This window comes from Notamacropus eugenii, chromosome 3, assembly GCF_028372415.1.
Source record: "Notamacropus eugenii isolate mMacEug1 chromosome 3, mMacEug1.pri_v2, whole genome shotgun sequence".
Taxonomy (NCBI): Eukaryota; Metazoa; Chordata; class Mammalia; order Diprotodontia; family Macropodidae; genus Notamacropus; species Notamacropus eugenii.
Window position 1 is genome coordinate 21255631 of NC_092874.1, and position 17947 is coordinate 21273577.

General features: G+C 46.6%; 1 protein-coding gene across 1 annotated transcript in view; it reads left to right on the forward strand.

Moving 5' to 3' along the window:
- GASK1A (golgi associated kinase 1A) overlaps nucleotides 1-16800 on the forward strand; it is a 62965-nt gene extending 46165 nt beyond the window's left edge. The window contains exons 3-5 of the mRNA XM_072651076.1: nucleotides 10729-10851; nucleotides 12065-12168; nucleotides 16224-16800. Coding sequence (XP_072507177.1) covers nucleotides 10729-10851; nucleotides 12065-12168; nucleotides 16224-16458 — 462 coding nt within the window. The 3' untranslated portion in view covers nucleotides 16459-16800. The remainder of the gene's footprint in view (nucleotides 1-10728; nucleotides 10852-12064; nucleotides 12169-16223) is intronic.
- The last annotated feature ends 1147 nt before the right edge of the window (nucleotides 16801-17947 follow it).

Genomic DNA, 17947 nt, shown 5'->3' on the forward strand with positions numbered 1-17947 from the left:
CTTTCTGTTCTGAACAAAACCCCAGTGTCCCCTTCCTCCAGCCGAGGTGGCAGACTTCCTACTCCCCTGAGACCTGTCTGCTTATAGAATGAGCAGCTCTCCAAACAGGGCACTTCTAGGCAAATCTGTGCCAGGCACTCAGACCCCCTGGGCTCCTGCCACCTCTTTCCTGGTTCTCTCCCTACCCATCAAGTGAAATGTTCTTGCATTGGACAGCTCTATCCTTCCTTGAAAACCCAGAGGCAAGGTTGGCACGGAATCAGGTTTCTCTGGAGAGGAAATCAAAGACAGAGTTTTGGCAAGGGGTAGGATAAACTGCATGCATCCTGTGGAAGCATCTCAGAGCATACCCAAAGGGTTTTCGCATAAAAGCTTTTTGTCTGTTGAGGGAGTCTCAGTTCTCTTTGGGTAGCCTTACTTGCTTACCTCATGGGTCTGTTCTGGGCAGCACCCCCTCTCCCTAGGGCCCCAATGTCACCCCAGCTGTAGTATTTCCCCTTCTTTGTGCAGCTGAATGTAAGGCAGCTCTTCTGTGTGTCAACTTTGTAGTGGAAGAGCACAAGAGTCATGAAGACATAAAAGGACCCAACAGGAGCTGCCATATTGATCCAGTATAAGTGAAGTCCTCATAAATCAACTGTGTGACAGCACCAGCCCTGTCCTGCATTGCATCCCTAGTGTCCTCAAAGAGGGAGCTAATGGTCCCAATGCCCTATACCCAGCTTTCTGGCATGCCTCCAATCCCTCCTTTTCTCTCTCCTCCCCATTTAGACCAGAAGTAGCTGGACATATGAATAACCTCAGCTACTCCTATGACTCTTTGAAGTATGCAAACACATTATCTCAGCTGAGTCTCACAACAGCCCTGTAGGTATTTCCTTATATCTGCAGGACCATATCTAATGATGGTTGAGTAACCTACTCAACAGGCTTTTATGAAGCATCTGCTTCTGTGCTGAAGATGCAGAGCTAAAAAGAAAACAGTACCTTCCTTCATGGAACTTGGAGAGGGTGTCCCATAAATCTGACGGCAATTTTCAGCTTGGAGAGTTTGGGGATGTTCTATGTTTCCTGGCAGGGATTCAGTGTGAACATAGCTAAGTTAATATGAAGGAATTTTGAGGAGGGAGGGAGGAAATATTAACAACTAGGGGAATCAAGAAGGATCTCGTCCAGGAGACTGGTCCCTGAGCTGTGATGACAGAAAACAGGGATTCTGAGAGGGATGGATGGTGAGGAGCAGCGGATTTCAGTCATGTGGGGACTGACTCCCAGCTTGTGGAAGTAGGAGGTGGGATGGTGTGAGGGTAGAGGAGCTATCAGGGAGAGTTTTCAGGAAGGGAATGATTTGAAATAAGACCCAAAGAGTAGATGGGAGCTAGATCACGGAGGGGTAAGGAAGGCCCTAGATGAGCTGGAATACCAACAATAAGATGGTGACCAGGATGGGGAGAGAACTTGGGACTGTTCCATCTGAGGATGGCTGAAGGGGGAAGAGTCAGAAAGCTTGGGTTCAAATCCTCTGTCTGGCATTTAGTACCTGTGTGACCTTGGGAAGTCACTTAACCCTGATTGCCCTCCCCCTCCCCCCAAAAAAGCCTTCCCTGGCTAGACTGAACTCTAGGGGATCATAGGATCCTAGATTAGAGCTGGAAGGGACCCTAGAGGCCGTGGAATTTAACCTCTTCATTTTACAGGGGAGTTTCAGGGGAGTTAATTTCCCCAGCGTCACACAGCTAGTAAGTGTCTGAGTCAGGACAACTCAAATGTGGATCTTCCTGACGCCAAGTCCAGCCCTCTGCCCATGTCTGCCCATCCAAGTCTGAGATTGTGATTCAGCAGCAGGTCAGGAAATGTGCAGCATCTTCAGGGAAGAAAAAGCATTGTCATCATTATTTATCACATCTGACAGTAATGGTCTAACCCTCAGGAGTGAGAAAACAGCAGGATGGCAGATCAATTTGGTAAATGAGGACCTGACCTCATTAGGTGACTTTTCAGGACAGAACTTGGTCTGGGGCCAGGGCTTAAAGCTTGAGGTTTTGCTCACTATCTTAGGGATACCTCCTTCCTCATTGGCATGCCTCAGAGACCCCCCTTCTCTCTCATCCCCATTTAGACTATAAGCTGCTCAAGGCAGGCTGACACTCCTATAACAATGGGAAGTTTGCACATTGGCCTAGTCTATGATTCCATTTGGACCTCACAACAACCCTGACAGGTAGGTATGATATTATTGACCCATTTTAGAGGATAAGTAGACTGAGACCTAGAGGTGTTAAGTGGCTCACAAGGAGCCAGGGACAGGATTTGAACCCAGATGATTCTGGATTTGAGTCCAACGTTCTATCCATTACTCTGTCATTATGCTGTTTTAGAGATTCAGTCAGCCAATTCCAGGGAACTCTCAATGTGGCTTAGTGGAAAGGTTATTAGGCTAGGGCTGGGAAGCCTGAAGCTCCATAGCTGGCACATCAGTGAGCCTCAGTTCCCTCATCTATCCAAAGACGTTAATAATCATACTGTGCTTCCCTCTCCAGATTTTTGTAAGGGTCAAAATGAGATGGTGTGTGTATGTGTGTGTGTGTGTAGTGGTCTGAAGACAGTCAAGTACTACTTCTGTGTAGGGACTGGTCGTAGACCTGGGATTCCATCAGTATAAGGTACCCCCAGAGGAGGAAAGTTCCTTTGCCCATGCACACCAGCATCTTCTCTGCCACTCCTCATCTTAAAGAGTTGCCTGAGGACACTGAAAGTTTAGGTAACTTGTCTAGAGTCACACACCAATAAGTGTCAGAGCTGGTACTGGCACTCAGGTCTTCCTGGGACTAAGACCAGTGCCCCACCACTCCCTGCTGCCTCTCATATAACTGGATACCTGTTATTCTACTTTGTCAGACTGAACCTGGCAATACAAGAAAAAAAGGGAGGGCCCTTGCAGTGGCCCCTCTAGGTCATTAGAGGGTATTATGGGAAGCAACCGAGCATGGAGGAAAGTATTAAAACCAGAGATTGAGGCAATTTCATGCTCGGTTGCCCATGGACAGAGTTTGTGGTTTCAGCCGTGTGGAAAGGGGAGTGACCTCTGGAGACTTATGATGCCTCCGTTCAGAGCTAGAAAAATGGAATCTTTCTGCTGACTTGTCTGTTTGGCTCCTGTTCAGCGACTAGAAATCCATCTTTTCTAAATGGGATTCATCTTCTCTGTTCGTCTTCATTCAGATTAAGGATGCTTAATCTTCTGCCTAGAAAATCATAACCTGCTGTGTGAGGGATTATGACCTTGCTACCCGCTGAGACAGATGATTTATTATTGAAGCCTGTCAAGAGAAGGAGATGCTTTACAAGGCAGCTATGACCATGTTTACTCACCCAGGGACATCAGAGACAGGAATCAGAAAAACTAACCAGCAAATAACAAAGGAAGGTGCTCTATTAAAATGCATGTTCTTGTTATGGCCTGGGATAAAGAATTACTATGCATCTTCATGAGCAGCAGCAGAAGAAGCTGGTGGACCCAGAGTCTGGGAACACTTTGAGAAAATCGAGCCAAAAAAAGAAAAAAAAGAGGAATATGAAATTTCAAAAGGAAGTCTTTGAGCCTAGCCCCATAGTCCTTTGGGGCTCCACAGGGCTGACCAGTCAAAAGAAGGAGAACTTCATACTTTGGGTAGAGAGGCAAATGAGCCTTCAGCAGGGGATGGGCTCCTCTCTTCTTTGGCTGCTGCTGCAGAGGAAGGGGCCCTGCACATATCCCAATGTCAGAAGGATTTAGCTGTTTCCAGAGAGTGGGAGCCAAGGATGATAGTTTTCCTCTTGTCTCCTGGGAGATTTCCTGCCTCCTTCCACCATCCATCCTTGGAAAGGCAGTTGGTATACATAAAAGCGTAACTTGTCTAAATGCTTAATTGTCCTAATAACCAAGAGTAAAGAGGAAAAAAGTCTCAGCTCTTCTTAATTTCTCTCCCCAGCTCCCCAAGCTGGAGCACAGCCTTGATCATGCATAGATACACACATACATACATGTGCATACATACATGCACACACACAATGTTGCTTCCATAGTTAAGAGGTCATGGAGTCATGGGACCTGCATGTGAATGCCAACTTTGCCAGCCATGGGCAAATCAGGCTTTCTGTGCCTCAGTATCCCTATATCTAAAATGAGGAGCTTAGGCTAAGTGATTCTTCCTGCTCTAAATTTCTAGATTTATACTGTATTTCTACACTTCTATTGTCTTTCATTTTGCATATAGTTTGTTGTTGTTGGATCTTTTTAGTTGAGTCCAACTCTCCATGACCCCATTTGGGGTTTTCTTGGCAAAGATACTGGAGTGGTTTGCCATTTGCTTTTCCAGCTCATTGCACAGATGAGAAACTGAGGCAAACAGGGTGAAGTGACTTGGCCAGGGTCACACAGCTACCAAGTGTCTGAGGCTGGATTTGAACTCATGAAGAAGAGTCTTCTTGACTCCAAACCCAGCAACTCATTCACTGCATTGTTTCATTTGTTCCTTAGCACCTTGGTGAAGTAGGTACTGTTACCATTTCTGTTTTACATATTGGAAAAACTGAGGCTAAAAGTGGTTAAGGTACTTGCCCAAGGTCACATGGCTACTTAGGGACAGAATGAACTCAGACTCCCTGACTTTATATCCAGTATGTAGCACAATACCTGGTTCATAGGAGGAGCTTAATAAATGTTGACTGATGGATCTTTCCTCTACTTAGTGCTGTCTTCTCTTTCTTGTTCAAGCAACCCCCTTGGGCCAGGATAGGCAAATTTTCCATTCATTAGTTCCTAGAGCAGAGACTTCAAAGGGTGAATCAGTCCACGCAGACTCCAGGTCAAGGTAGCTTTTTCTTCCTTAGTCTAGCCTGCTCCCAATGCCACTATCTGGCTCTGGATTCTTCTAGGGAGAACCACAGCTATTCAGGGTCAGCCTGCTGCTTATGGATGACTTCCTCCTTTCACTGAGAGAGAGAGAGGAGAGAGACGGAGAATCTTGGGCTCCCTCCCAATACTCCCTGCTGCCCCAAGACTTTCTTTCTCTTCACAGCCAAAAATAACTTTGGAAGAATGGAAGATCACAGGGGGCTCCCTGCTAGGGGTGAGTCAGGAGGGGAAGAGATGGAGTGAGAGGAAAACTTGATGCTTTGGGCATCTGCCTACCCAGCAGGGGCTATGAGTCTCTGAGTCTGAGACGGGGAAAGTTTGCATTCAGCAAAACTGAGCACAGCTCCAGCAGGGAAAGACTCCAAGAGAAGAAAGAGTTCCACCAACGGATGGGAACCCTGGACAAGGTCTCTCCTGATTCCCTCAAGTTAGTGATTTTCTCCCCTTACCCCTTCCAGTTTGCCTCAGTTTCCTCATCTGTCAAATGAGCTGGAGAAGGAAGTGGCAAACACTCTAGCATCTTTGCCAAAAAAAAAAACCCAAATGGAGTCACACAAGACTGAACAACAGCAGCTCATTTTTTCTGTTTGGCTGATCTGAGCGTATCTTGCCTCTTGCCAATCATCTAAGGGCAGACACTCTTTCTGGTTCATCTTGTCTTTGCATCCCCAGCACCAAGCATGGGGGGATGGCACATGGTAAGCACTTAGCAAATGCTCGTGGAATTGAACTGAATTGGGATCATAGATTTAGAATTTGGGGATCAGTCAGTCAGCAAACATTTATAAAGTGCCCACTATGTGCTGGGCACCACTTGAAGCTCTGGAAATACAAAAAAGGCAAAAACAAAACAAGCAAAGTCCCTGCTCTCTAGGAGGTCAAAGTCTAATGGGAGAAACAGCATGCAAACAACTGTGCACCAACAAGGTATTTAGGGGATGCTGCTGAAACCGCCATTTATCCTTCCTTCTTGGAGAGGACCATGACATCAGGGAGGTAATGTCATGACGTACAAATGAGTTGGATTTAAGTGAGGGAGGGCTGTGCAAAGTCAACAGCCTCACTTTCTCCTCCAGAGCCATCTGGATCTAGTGGCCAGATACAGATCAGGAAGACTGGAGATGGCCCAGGGTGCAGTGGGGGACTTTGCTTTGGGCAGAACACCAGCAGGTAAGGGTGTGATGCCCTATGTGGAGAGAGAAGAAAGAGAGGATAGAGAGAGACAGAGAGACAGAGACAGAGAGACAGAGAGAGGGAGACAGACACAAAGAGATAATTGCCAGAGGGAAGGCACTAGCATTGAGGAGAATGAGGAGAGGCTTCTTTTAGAGAGGGAGAAGTAAAGTGACTTGCCTGAGGTCATGCAAATAGTAAGGATAAGTTACTATTTGAGCCAAGGTCCTTTGAGCATTGGCAAACAAACGCTAGGGTTTAAATCCTGCCTCTGACACAACATGGGTGACCTCGGCCAAATCACTTCATCTCTCTCTCTAGCCTCAGTTTCTTCATCTGTAAAATGAGGATAATAACAGCACCCACCTCTTAGTGTTGTAGGAATTAAGTGAGAAAATATCTGTAAAGCACTTTGTAGACCTTAAAATGCCATGTGAATGATAGCTATTGTGATGTTCTATAGGGTCTTGTGGGTCTTTTCTAGGCTACAGTGTCTTATGTAATCAAGACCTCATAGGAATCGGAGGGGACATAACCTTAGAGAATCACCTAGTCTGCTTCCCTCCTATATATGTATGTATGTATACATAGACACACATAGGTGTATATGTGTTCATTTATTTCTCTATTTTGCAGAGGAGGAAATTGAGAATCAGAAGCATGAAGTGACTTATTCATGGTGACTAAATGAAAAAAACATTTATTAAGCTCTTATTGTGTGTCAAGCATTGGGGATACAACAGGAAAAGTCCCTGTTCTTAACAAACTCATGACTTACTTTGGGGATAGCACATAAAATCGTAGACATAATCATGGACATGGACATGGACATGGATATAGACTCTGACGCAGACACAGACATGAACATTAGAGGCAGGGCATATGGCAAGGCCCAGGGGTCCTGAAGGTACATCCGTGGGGCAGATAGCAATGTTGGGAGTCTGGAGGGCAGCTGGTAAGGCCTAGCAGACCTCTCTCTTATCAGAAGGATTGTGCTCCATGATTCTGTGCTGTGCCTGGCCACGTTGTTCTTCCTGCCTGGCAGTCCTAGTGGGAGTCTAATAGCTCAAGGTTGGAGGAGGACAAGAGGGGAAAGAAGGAAGAGTATTCCATGCTGGTGGCTCTGCTCTCTTAGTTGGCTCAGGCCCATAAGTCATAGGGCTTAGAACTCAAAAGGTCCCACCTCCTATATTATACAGTTGAAGAAACTTCCCATTTGCACAGAGCCCTGATTCTTCTCTCAGGAATTCATTACTCAAGAAGATGGAAACTCAAGCCAACCTGGAAGGGAGGATATTAAACTGGAAAATAAATCATTAGGAAAATAGTTGGACTAGGTCCTTTTCGGCAGCTCCATTGCACTTCTGAAATGGAAATCCTTTTATAGGGAAGGGTGGAAGAGGGCAGGGCAAAGAAAGAGCTAGAATAAGCCATTGGGTGACTGCTTTTTGTGGATGCTCAGACATCCAAAGTAAACCTGATTTTCAAAAAGTGAGGTGTCACATGCTACTTGTGGGACAAAATCCCTTTTGCCCTCTATAAATAAGTGGCCTGTGGCCTCTATGTGCAAATAATAGTAGACAGTAGAGAAACATCAGCAAACGTTGATGGGAAAGGAAGAGGGAGGAAGGGAGAGAAATGGAAAGCAGTGTGAGAAGGTCACAGAAACAGACACAATAATAAAAGAAAGAGACAGATAGGAAGACAGAAAGAAAGGAAGAGGAGGGAGAGGGAGAGGAAGAGAGGGAGATAGAGGAAGAGAGGAGAAAGGGAAAGGAGAAAGGGGGTAGGAGAAAAGAGAAAGAGGAGGAGAGAAAGAGAAGGTCACAGAAAGACAACAAGAATAAAAGAAAGAGAAAGTGAAAAAGGAAGGAGGAAAAGGAGGAAAGGAAGGACAGAAGAAGAGAAAAAAAGGAGGGAAGAAATGGAGAAAAGAGGGAAGGAAAGAAGGTAGGACAGGAGAGAAGGAGGAAGAGGAAATCTCCCATGAGGCCAACAGAGGAGTGGGTCTGTTGTACATCAGGGAAATAAAGAATCCTGTATGATGGAGGATGAGTGGGCATTGTCCTGGACCAAACATCTAAGGCTCCCACCAAAGGGAGACAAAAAATGTGGTGGAAGAACTCCAGCCCCAATCAGTGGGCATTGGTCTCTGTGGCAGCAAGACCAAAGGAGGAGGCGATGAGCCACAGGTGGCTGCCAGGAGGGGAGGCTCTTAGCTGCAGCCATGGCCATGGAGCCTTGGCTTGCCTGCAGACCGCCCTGTCCTTGGGAGAGGCATTCTGTGTCTTAACTGTTCCCTGGTTGGTGATGAATCGCATCTGTCACCTGCTTCCTGGGTATGATTTAGAAAAGTTCCACTTCTAACAGAGAAAACTGGCAAATGCTCATCTCTCTAGGGCTTGCAGAGAATTTTCCAAGTTATGAGGCTTTAACACAACTCTTCATCCTCTTGTATTTGCATAAATTCCAGTCAAGTTCAAATTTCAGCTCCCTCCCACCCTCTTCCCAGCTGTCCAAACTCGCTCATTTTCTCCCCATGCCATCAGGCAAGGAGAATACAAGTATTTGTTCATAGAAAACACACTCATTACTGTCCCCTTTACAGATAGTCCTAGAAAATGTAATTAAGAAGTAAGGAGAGGCAGAGTATGAATATTTTAGACCTGCTGACTGATTTCTACTGGCTCTGAGTGCTCAAAGCAGGGTTTATTTTCTGGGCTGCAGGAAAGAACACTTTTCCCATTCCCAAGTCAGTGTCTCCAGCCTCATCATGATGTGGTAATGCTGGACTCTTGAGGACTATATCTTATTAGGCTGGAAAGGTTTTGAGTCCAGGCTCAGTGGATGGATAGATTATGTGTGCTGGCTTGGGTCCATGGAGACACACAGTGCTGAGGGTGAAGAAGGTGATGGTTCCTCTGTTCCCTCACCTGGTCAGACTACATTTGGAATAGGTGGTCAGTTTGAATGCCCAGAGGAGTGTGATCAAGCTGGTGAAGAACCTGGACACTGTTCCCCATGAAGACTGGTCAAAGGAGTGAAGGATGTTCAGACAGGGGAGATTATTTTTTTTGAGAAGAGGAGATTTAAGGGTGACATGACAGTTACATGTGTTGTACATATGTACTTGTGTTCCAAAGCTTGTGTTCTGGAAGAGGATCAGACTTTGGATTGTAGAATTATAAAACCAGGGCTGGAAAGGACTCTAGAGACCATACCATCCAACTCCTCCACATTCATTTTGCAGATGTCATGCATGGGATGGAAGCGATTTGCCCCAGTACATCATGGTCCAGACAATATATGCTTTTTACCTGCTTGATTTTGCTTGGAATGTTAGGTCAGTCTCTTTTGAGAAATCATCATCCCCTCCCCCAATATAGAGATATAGTATGGTATTACAATGTAATAAAATTATAATATGATGATGATGACAATGGTCCTTTCTTCATAACAAGCCTGGGAGAGTAAGGCTGTTCTCACCATTTTAAGAATGAGGAAATGGAGACTGAGAAGTGAAAGGACTTCTCAAGGGTCACCAGCTAGCAAAGGTCTGAGGCAGGACTGGAACCCAGCTCTCCCAGCCACCATGTTCAGTTCTTAGTCCACAAGCCTCTGTTGCTGCTCAAACATAATAATCCATAAACCTCTTAAAGACAGTCTGGAGCTCTGGGCTGGTGCACTCAGTTGGTTTTGGATGCTAATGAGACTAAAGTGGCAGGTTTCATTCCCCCATTGGTCAGTTAGCTTTGCATAGAGAAAAGCTTTCTTCTGTGCCTTTGGCAGAGGAGGCAGTGAAGGTGCCTGTTCTCCCTGAGGACTCACTTTACTGCCAGACAGTAGTGAGTCGTCAGGAATGGAGGTCAGTCCTTTTCAGTGCCCCCCGCCCCCACTTTTTAATTTGCCCAGCATAGGTCCTGTCTCCTCACCCTCCTAGCCTCACCCAGCTACGCAGAGACCAGTAGAGACCTCCCTAGGTTTTCTTGCAGTCTAGGGAGCCAGGATGCTGGCTGGGGAAGATAAACACAGATCTCCCATGAAGGCAATGAGGGACTGGCCACCAGATTCTGTATTAGTGGAATTCCTTGGTAAAACAACATGAGCTCTCTCTGGCTTTCTCCCTTTGAGATCTGGCTCTGAAATAACCCTCCAGTCAACTGGAGAACACCCAGGTTTTTTAAAAACAGTATGGAAGGCATTTTGTGTTAGATTTTATAGCATATTCATATAGCCATGTCTGGGTATAAGGAGTGGTTGCCCTGAGGGCTAGATACAGGCATGATATGGGGTGTTCCTGGAGTGGAGAGGAGCAGCTTCCCTCAAGATGGGGGCTCCTGTACTTGTGACGTTCCTACACTATGGCATGGACATCCAGTGGCAGATGTGGCCACTTCAACTTGACCACCTCAACCCTGGTCTAGCAAATGTGTGTACCAATGGGCATCAGGGTAAACCAGTGCTCAGATCTCTTGTCTCCTTTAACTAGCCCAAGGCCTGGCTCAGTTGTGCAAAGAGAATCTTTCAATGACCTTTGGCTGCTGCTGCAAGAAGCAATCTGGAGGATGAGAGGAATGCTTGGGTGGGAATGGCCATTGTGCAGCATCAAATAATAGAGTAGCTGTTCTCTAGACTGTGGGGGCTGTTGTCTCCTGTAGGTCCACGACCGCCTGGATCGCTACTGTTGTGGCTTTCAGCCTGAGCCCTCGGATCCATGCCTAGAAGAAGGACTCCGAGAGAAATGCCGAAATCCAGGCGAGCTGCTCCTCGTCCACATCCTGGTAAGTCTCTCCTGCCTCCTCAGCCTCGTCCCCTCCTTCTCTTGCTTAGGAGACAGACTAAAGGGTCAGAGGATGTTAGAGCAGGAGAGGACACAGGAGCTTCCCTGGCCCCAGAATCACAGAATTATCGAGTTGGAAGGGGCTTCAGTAGACAGTTACTCCAAGTCATACACAAAATACCTCCCATGGGAACCCAAAATTTTGTGAAAATGAATGTTAAAAGTTAAATAAGTTAATAAAAAACAAAACAAAACAAAAAAACCAAAATACTTACCATGTTGTTATCTACCTTATTGTGGAGTAGGAGACTTATTGAACCTTCTTAACCATTAGAGCATCCAAAAGTAAACTGGCTTTGTTAAAAAAAGAAAAGTGGGTTTCCTTTCCCTGGAGCTTTTTCTAGCAAAGACTAGATGACATAGAGGTAATTTTCTACAGAATTCTACATATTTACATATCTACTTATTCTACAGAAACCCCCCAAGGCCTCCTGTCTGCTCCTAGAACAAAATGCTATTTCTAATGTATTTTGGAAGAAAATCGCCAGGGGCACATTGGTACCCCTATAATACCACAGCTCATCTACCTAAAAACAAATAATCCACATTAAGAAAATTCCATTCTGCTGTGTCCTCCAAGGTTCATTAGTGCTAAGCTCAAGGTCTCACCTTTGACACTAACTTTGTGTGCAGAACACTTAAGCTCTCTGAGTCTCATTTTTCCCTTCTGTAAAATGGGGGTAACAGCATATGTAGATCCTGCCTTGCAGGTTGTTTGATGAGGCAGCTCTGCGATGCAGTAGATAGCATGCTGTATTTGGAATCAGCATGACCTGAGTTCAAATCCCACAGCAGAGACTTACTAGTTGTGTGACCAGGGTCAAGTCATTTAGGTTCTCCTAGACTCAGTTTCCTCATTTGCAAAATGGGGATAATAGCAGTACTTACCTCCCAGTGTTATTGTGAGGATCAAGTGAGATCAGCTGTGTAAAGTGCCTTGCAAAGCTGAAAATTCTATATAAATCCTAGCAGTTATGATGATGAGGATCCCCTGATTATTAATATCAAGTGAGGCATTTGTGAGGAACAAGTGAAATCACGTCTGCAAAATACTTTGCAAATGGTCTAGTGTTATATAAATGTGAGCTGTCATTATGGTTGCTACCATCCTCCTCCTCCTCCTCCTCCTCATTCTTCTTCCTCTTCTCCACTAGGTCCAGGAGAGTGACCCATCTCACCTGGTATACATCGATAATGCTGGGAAGCCTTCGCACCCAGAAACCAAACTGAACTTCAGGCTTCTTGAGGGCATAGACGGGTACGTTCAGGGATGCTGCCGGCCATGTGTAAGAGGACCGGGGTAGAGAAAGAGTACAGAAAAAGCATTAGATTTGTTCTGTTTGTCCTAGAGGACACGATGAGGGGAATGGGTAGAAGTTACACAGGGGCCAGTGTCTGTGTGATGTCAGGAAAAGCTTACTAATGATGAACGCTGTGTTGAAGGGGCTTGGAGTGCCTGGGGAGGTGGTGAAACTGTCCTTCCCCAGGGATCTTCAAGCAGTGGAAGGAAGGAGGGAAACAAGCATTTTTAAAGCACTTACTGTCTACCAGGCAGTGCTAAGCACCAGAGGCTACGGATGAAACAAGGGACAGCTAGATAGCACAGTGGATGCTACAGCTGCCCTGGAGTCGGGAGGACGTGAGTTCAAATCCTGCCTCAGCACTTGACACTTACTAGCTGTGTGACCCTGGACAAGTCCCTTAACCCCAACTGCCGAAAGGAAGAAAGGAAGTCCTTCCCCTGAGAGATCTTATAAGCAGAGGCTAGATGACCCCTTGTTGGATAGCTCATGGCAGGGATTCCTGTTGGATGTGGGCTGGGCTTAGTGTTCACAGAGGTCCATTTCAGCTCTGACATCCTGTCATTCTCGTAGTACCATTTGACTGGGTGCCATGTCCTCCATGGCCATAGAGCTGGACAAGACCTTAGAGATAGCTCAGATGAGTAAGCAGTGGAGGGGGTGGGGTGGGGCTAAAATCAAATTAGAAATGACAAATGGAAGTTGCGGAGTAGGAGATGTAGGTTTGACTTGAACCTTCTTAACCATTAGAGCATCCAAAAGTAAATTGGCTTTGTTAAAAAAAGAAAAGTGGGTTTCCTCTCCCTGGAGCTTTTTCTAGCAAAGACTAGATGACATAGAGGTAATTTTTGTTCAGGAATGGGTTAGACTAGATGGTTTCTGAGGTCTGAGATTGTATGATTTTGTGATTTTCCCAAGGTAAGTGTCAGAGTCAAAATTTGAAACCAGAAGCTCCAACTCCAAACCCAGCCCTCTTTCCACTATATCCCCAGCACTGCTTTTATGCCTTAGGGTTCCCATCAGAGCCCTGGGCCTGCCAAGGAGGAGGGGTTGGTTGCTTTCCTATTTTCCTACCTCTTTGTTCTACATAAGTATGAGCAGGCATATCATCATATGGAGACACCTATCCCCTCCCAGCTACCCAAGGGAAACAGTTGGCTATGCCCAAATCCAGTCCTCCCCATACCCTGGTCAGGGAAACAGGCCTTCCTTCTCTTTTGAGCATTTCTTACCTGGAAAAGAGTGAATTTGCCTCCCAGTGCATACACACTTTGCTGAGAGAAGGCCAAGCTCCTCTCCATGGTTCCTCCCTAAGACCAGACTCATTAAAAGGCATTACTAATACAGCCTTAATATGAGCAGAAACCACAGACAATTGCATTACTGCTTTCACCATAAAGAGTGATGAGGCTGGCTGCCTCTGGGGACCTAGGGCATAGAGTTTGTTCAACTATTCCTCATTAAGATGTTCTAACTGTCCAACATTGTCTGGGAGGCAGCCTGGTTTAATGGGAAGATGGGTAGACTTGGGGTCATGGGACATCTGGGTCTTGATCTTTACCCCATGCCCCCTGCTATATTTAGGTTCCCAGAACTGTTTGGGAGTTCACTGTGTGTTCAAAACCACTGCTCATGAGCCCCTGCTTTCCCTCTGAATCCCCCACTCCAAGTAGCTAGAACTAGTTACGTGACATCATAGAACATTTACTTAAAATGAAAAGCAAATAATAAGATATTAAATTCAACAGTCACTCAGTCACACTCATCTCCCAAGGTATGCCCTTCCACACTTTTAGTCCTAGAGGCAAGTGTACTCCTCTCCACCCAGAGAGCTGCCTGAGGACTGATCAGGGTAGGACTGCAAGATAGAGAATAGACTTAGAGGAGAGGAGAGAGAAGGGGAGAGAGAGATGGGAGAGAGAGAGAGAGAGAGATGGGAAAGAGAGAGAGAGAGAGAGAGAGAGAGAGAGAGAGAGAGAGAGAGGGAGAGAGAGAGAGATGGGAGAGAAAGAGAGAGAGAGAGAGAGAGATGGGAAAGAGAGAGAGAGAGAAGGGCGAGAGAGGGAGGGAGAGAGAGAGAGAGATGGGAAAGAGAGAGAGAGAGAGAGAGAGGGCGAGAGAGAGGGAGGGAGAGAGAGAGAGATGGGAGAGAGAGAGAGAGAGAGAGAGAGAGAGAGAGAGAGAGAGAGAGAGAGAGAGAGAGAGAGAGATGGGAAAGAGAGAGAGAGAGAAGGGCGAGAGAGGGAGGGAGAGAGAGAGAGATGGGAGAGAAAGAGAGAGAGAGAGAGATGGGAAAGAGAGAGAGAGAAGGGCGAGAGAGGGAGGGAGAGAGAGAGAGAGAGATGGGAAAGAGAGAGAGAGAGAGAGAGAGAGAGAGAGAGGGCGAGAGAGAGGGAGGGAGAGAGAGAGAGATGGGAGAGAGAGAGAGAGAGAGAGAGAGAGAGAGAGAGAGAGAGAGAGAGAGAGAGAGAGAGAGATGGTAGAGAAGCATAGAGATAGATACTTAAAGATAGAAAGATGGATAGATAGAAATAAAGACAGAAGAAAGAGATATTTAGATAAAGTAATAGAGAGAGATAGAAAGAGATGAACAGATGGGTGGAAATAGATATTTAGCTAAAGAGACAGACAGGCAGGGAGAGCTAGGGTGATTGATAAACAGATAAAATATGTATTAAGTGCTTACTAAGAGCCAGGCACTGTGCTACCTGCTAGGCACAACTGTAAGTCAGCCAACCCTACCTCCAAGATGCTTACAAGGTACCAGAGGCTAACCCTAAATGAAAGGAGACAACAGGGGTTCATGGGAAATGAGGTGGGAGGAGGGAGGGACGGAGGGAACACAGACGGGGACATGGTAAACAGACTGCAGGGAGGTGTGAGAATACAAAATCCTCCCCCCTCCCAAGAGGAGGGGCCCCCAGGGGTGGAGTCCAAGGCTCTGGTTGGGAGATGGGGATGAAGATGATGATTGAAGAACAGGGGGCAGGTGAGGAGGTAGCAGGCAAGAGTCTTCAGCCCCAGCACAAAAGGGTTAAAGCTCACCCAGCAGCACAGGGGGAACCAACAGTGTAGTTTAAGTTTTTAGTTGGAAATTGACAGTCTAAAGACATGAATCCTCAGGATTCGAGGATTCTAGACCAAGCTGGAAGTGACCTCAGAGAACACGGAGTTCAACCCTCTCAGTTTACCCATGAGGAAACCGAGACCCAGAGAGGTTAAGTTCAATCCAGTAAACATTGATGAAGTGCCTCCTATGTGCAAAGTACTGTGCTAAGCTCTGGGGACACAATAAAAACACAGTCCTTGCCCTCAACAGGCTTCCAATCTAATTGGGGGAGACATCCCACAGATGGATGCTGGAAAAATAAGGGTGTGTCTTGTTCCCCGGAGCTGTAACCAGGCAAAGCAGCAAATACAGAGTGGTCATTCAATGACTCGCCCAAGGTTATGCAGGGCCCCTCATTCCTAATCCTGGGCTCTGTGCACTGTGCCCCACTGTGCTTTTTAATGACTTGCCTGATAGATGAACAGCTGCCATGGGCACTGTAGCATTAGGGGCTGAGAGGTTCAGCCCAGCATGATCAAGGGAAAGCCTCCCATCAGGAGCTGGAGAATGAAGAGTTAAGAGCCAAGGGCTGCCTCTGGGACCCTCAGATCTTCCCTTGCCTCTTTCTCCCAGACTCTCTTTCACTTCTTGTAGCATGAGCTCCCACAGCTTCTCTCTCTGCTTCCATAAGTGGTTCCATGGATCCCCAGGTGACCAGTCCAGTCATGGTGGGGGCTATATGGGAGGGTGATCTTCACCCTCCATCACACCTACTAGCTGTGTGACCCTGGACAGGTCAATTCACCACTCTGAGCCTGAGCTTTCCCACAGGTAAGGTGAGGCTCACAATACCCCCTTCTGAGGGCAGTTGGGTAACAATGCTTTGTAGGCCTTAAAGAAACAAGGGAATTGAAACTCTGTTTGCTTCCTTTCTGTCCCGGGTGCTGGGGTTGTTTCCTCCAGATTTCCGGAATCAGTGGTGAGGATAATTGCCTCTGGATGCTTAGAGAATATGCTGCTGAAGTCACTACGGATGGATCCCGAGTTCTGGGAGAGCCAAGGTGGGCACCAGGGCCTGAAGCCGCTGCTGCGCACCATCCAGAGGAGAGGGCAGATCCTGCTGGAATACATCCAGGGGCGCAACTTAACTCTCTTTAGGGAGGCGACCCAAGAAGGGGACCAGGTGCTGTTCACCTGATTAGCACCGTAGTTGCTGATGGAAAACCAGGAGAAGGGGCCAAACAGGCAGGGAGTCAATATTGTCAGGGCTTCCAATATTGAAAATGGTGAGAATGAAATGTGTAAAAAACCACTGCAACTCCCTGCCCTCTGCAGCATCTCCAGCTGAGGGGAGGAGGCCAACTGGGGACTCATGGCTTTCACGGGCAACTCTCCCCACAGCCACCTTGGGGACGCGGTCTTTGTCACCTGCCCCAGCCATCTCTCCCATTACTCCTGCAAGGATAAGCTTCTCCCCTTCTGATAAGGGGCACATGTCAAGCTTTTGATGTCTTAACAAAATTTCCTTTCCATTCAATAAGTATCGACTTAGCACCTTCTTCATGCCAGGCAGGCACTGGGCTAGGCCCCGCATGATACAAAGCCAAAAAAAAAAAAAAAATCAAAATATTGCCTGCCCTCAAGGTGCTTACATTCTCCGGGAAAGCACAAGCACTTTCTGACTGTCCAAGCCTGGATGCTGGTAGTTCAGGTCAAGCATTCCAGGCAAACTTGTCCAGATGCTGGGCAGGCTCCATCTCAAGTGGGTGAGCAAAGGTGCTTATCTGTTTGGAGGTCCAATCTGCACGGGCATCTGAGAGTGTGCATTGGGTTGAAGGGTGATTTATTTTCATGGGGGAGGAGAAACAATTCTCCTCCTGCCCTCCTCCCTCCTCTTGGAAACTCAGGAGGGCTCTAGGGAAACTCGGAGCCCAGTCTGTGCCGCAAAAAATTGAGAATTTATTTTTAGGGTTGAATTTTTCAGTGTCTGCTCAGACGTGAAAGCTGCCCTGTTTCCAGTTGTAATTTTAAGCTGACAAGGGAAACAGCTTTCGAAGCTTTGGCCATTAGCATTCTCATTTCTAGTTCCAGCTGCTGCTTCATTTAGCTTCCCTGACTCCAAGGCAGTCCTATAGTCGCTGAGCCACACCATCACTAATGGATGGAATTGGATGGGCCTGAGAGCAGGGTTTTTTACCTTGGGATTCACAGACCGCTTGGGGTAGGGGTGAGGAGGAATTCCATCTTTATTTTCACCAGCCTGTAACTGAAATTTAGCATTCCTTTTTATTATTTAAGAACAAGATTCTGAAAAAGGGTCCACAGGCTTCACCGGGATGCCAGAGGGGTCTATGACACACAAAAGGTTAAGAACCTCTGTGCTTGCAAAGGAATAATTCACACACTGACAACAACCATGTGAATGAAGGTAGCATTAAAAATAAAATTAAAAAGCAATCAAAGTCTGGCCAATGCAACTGACAACGCTGGGCCAATCTGTGAAAGTCAGAGCTGACTTTCTTTCTTTGACCAGATGGTCAATCAGAAAGGACCTGGCTGGATCTGCTGCTTCTTGGGTTACTCTTGTCCATAGAACCCGTTTGGGGGAATGGGTTACACCACACTGGGGGCCTGGGTGTTTGCCGAGGCTTGTCTGATGCGTTGAAACAAGATGAGTCCACAAGTCT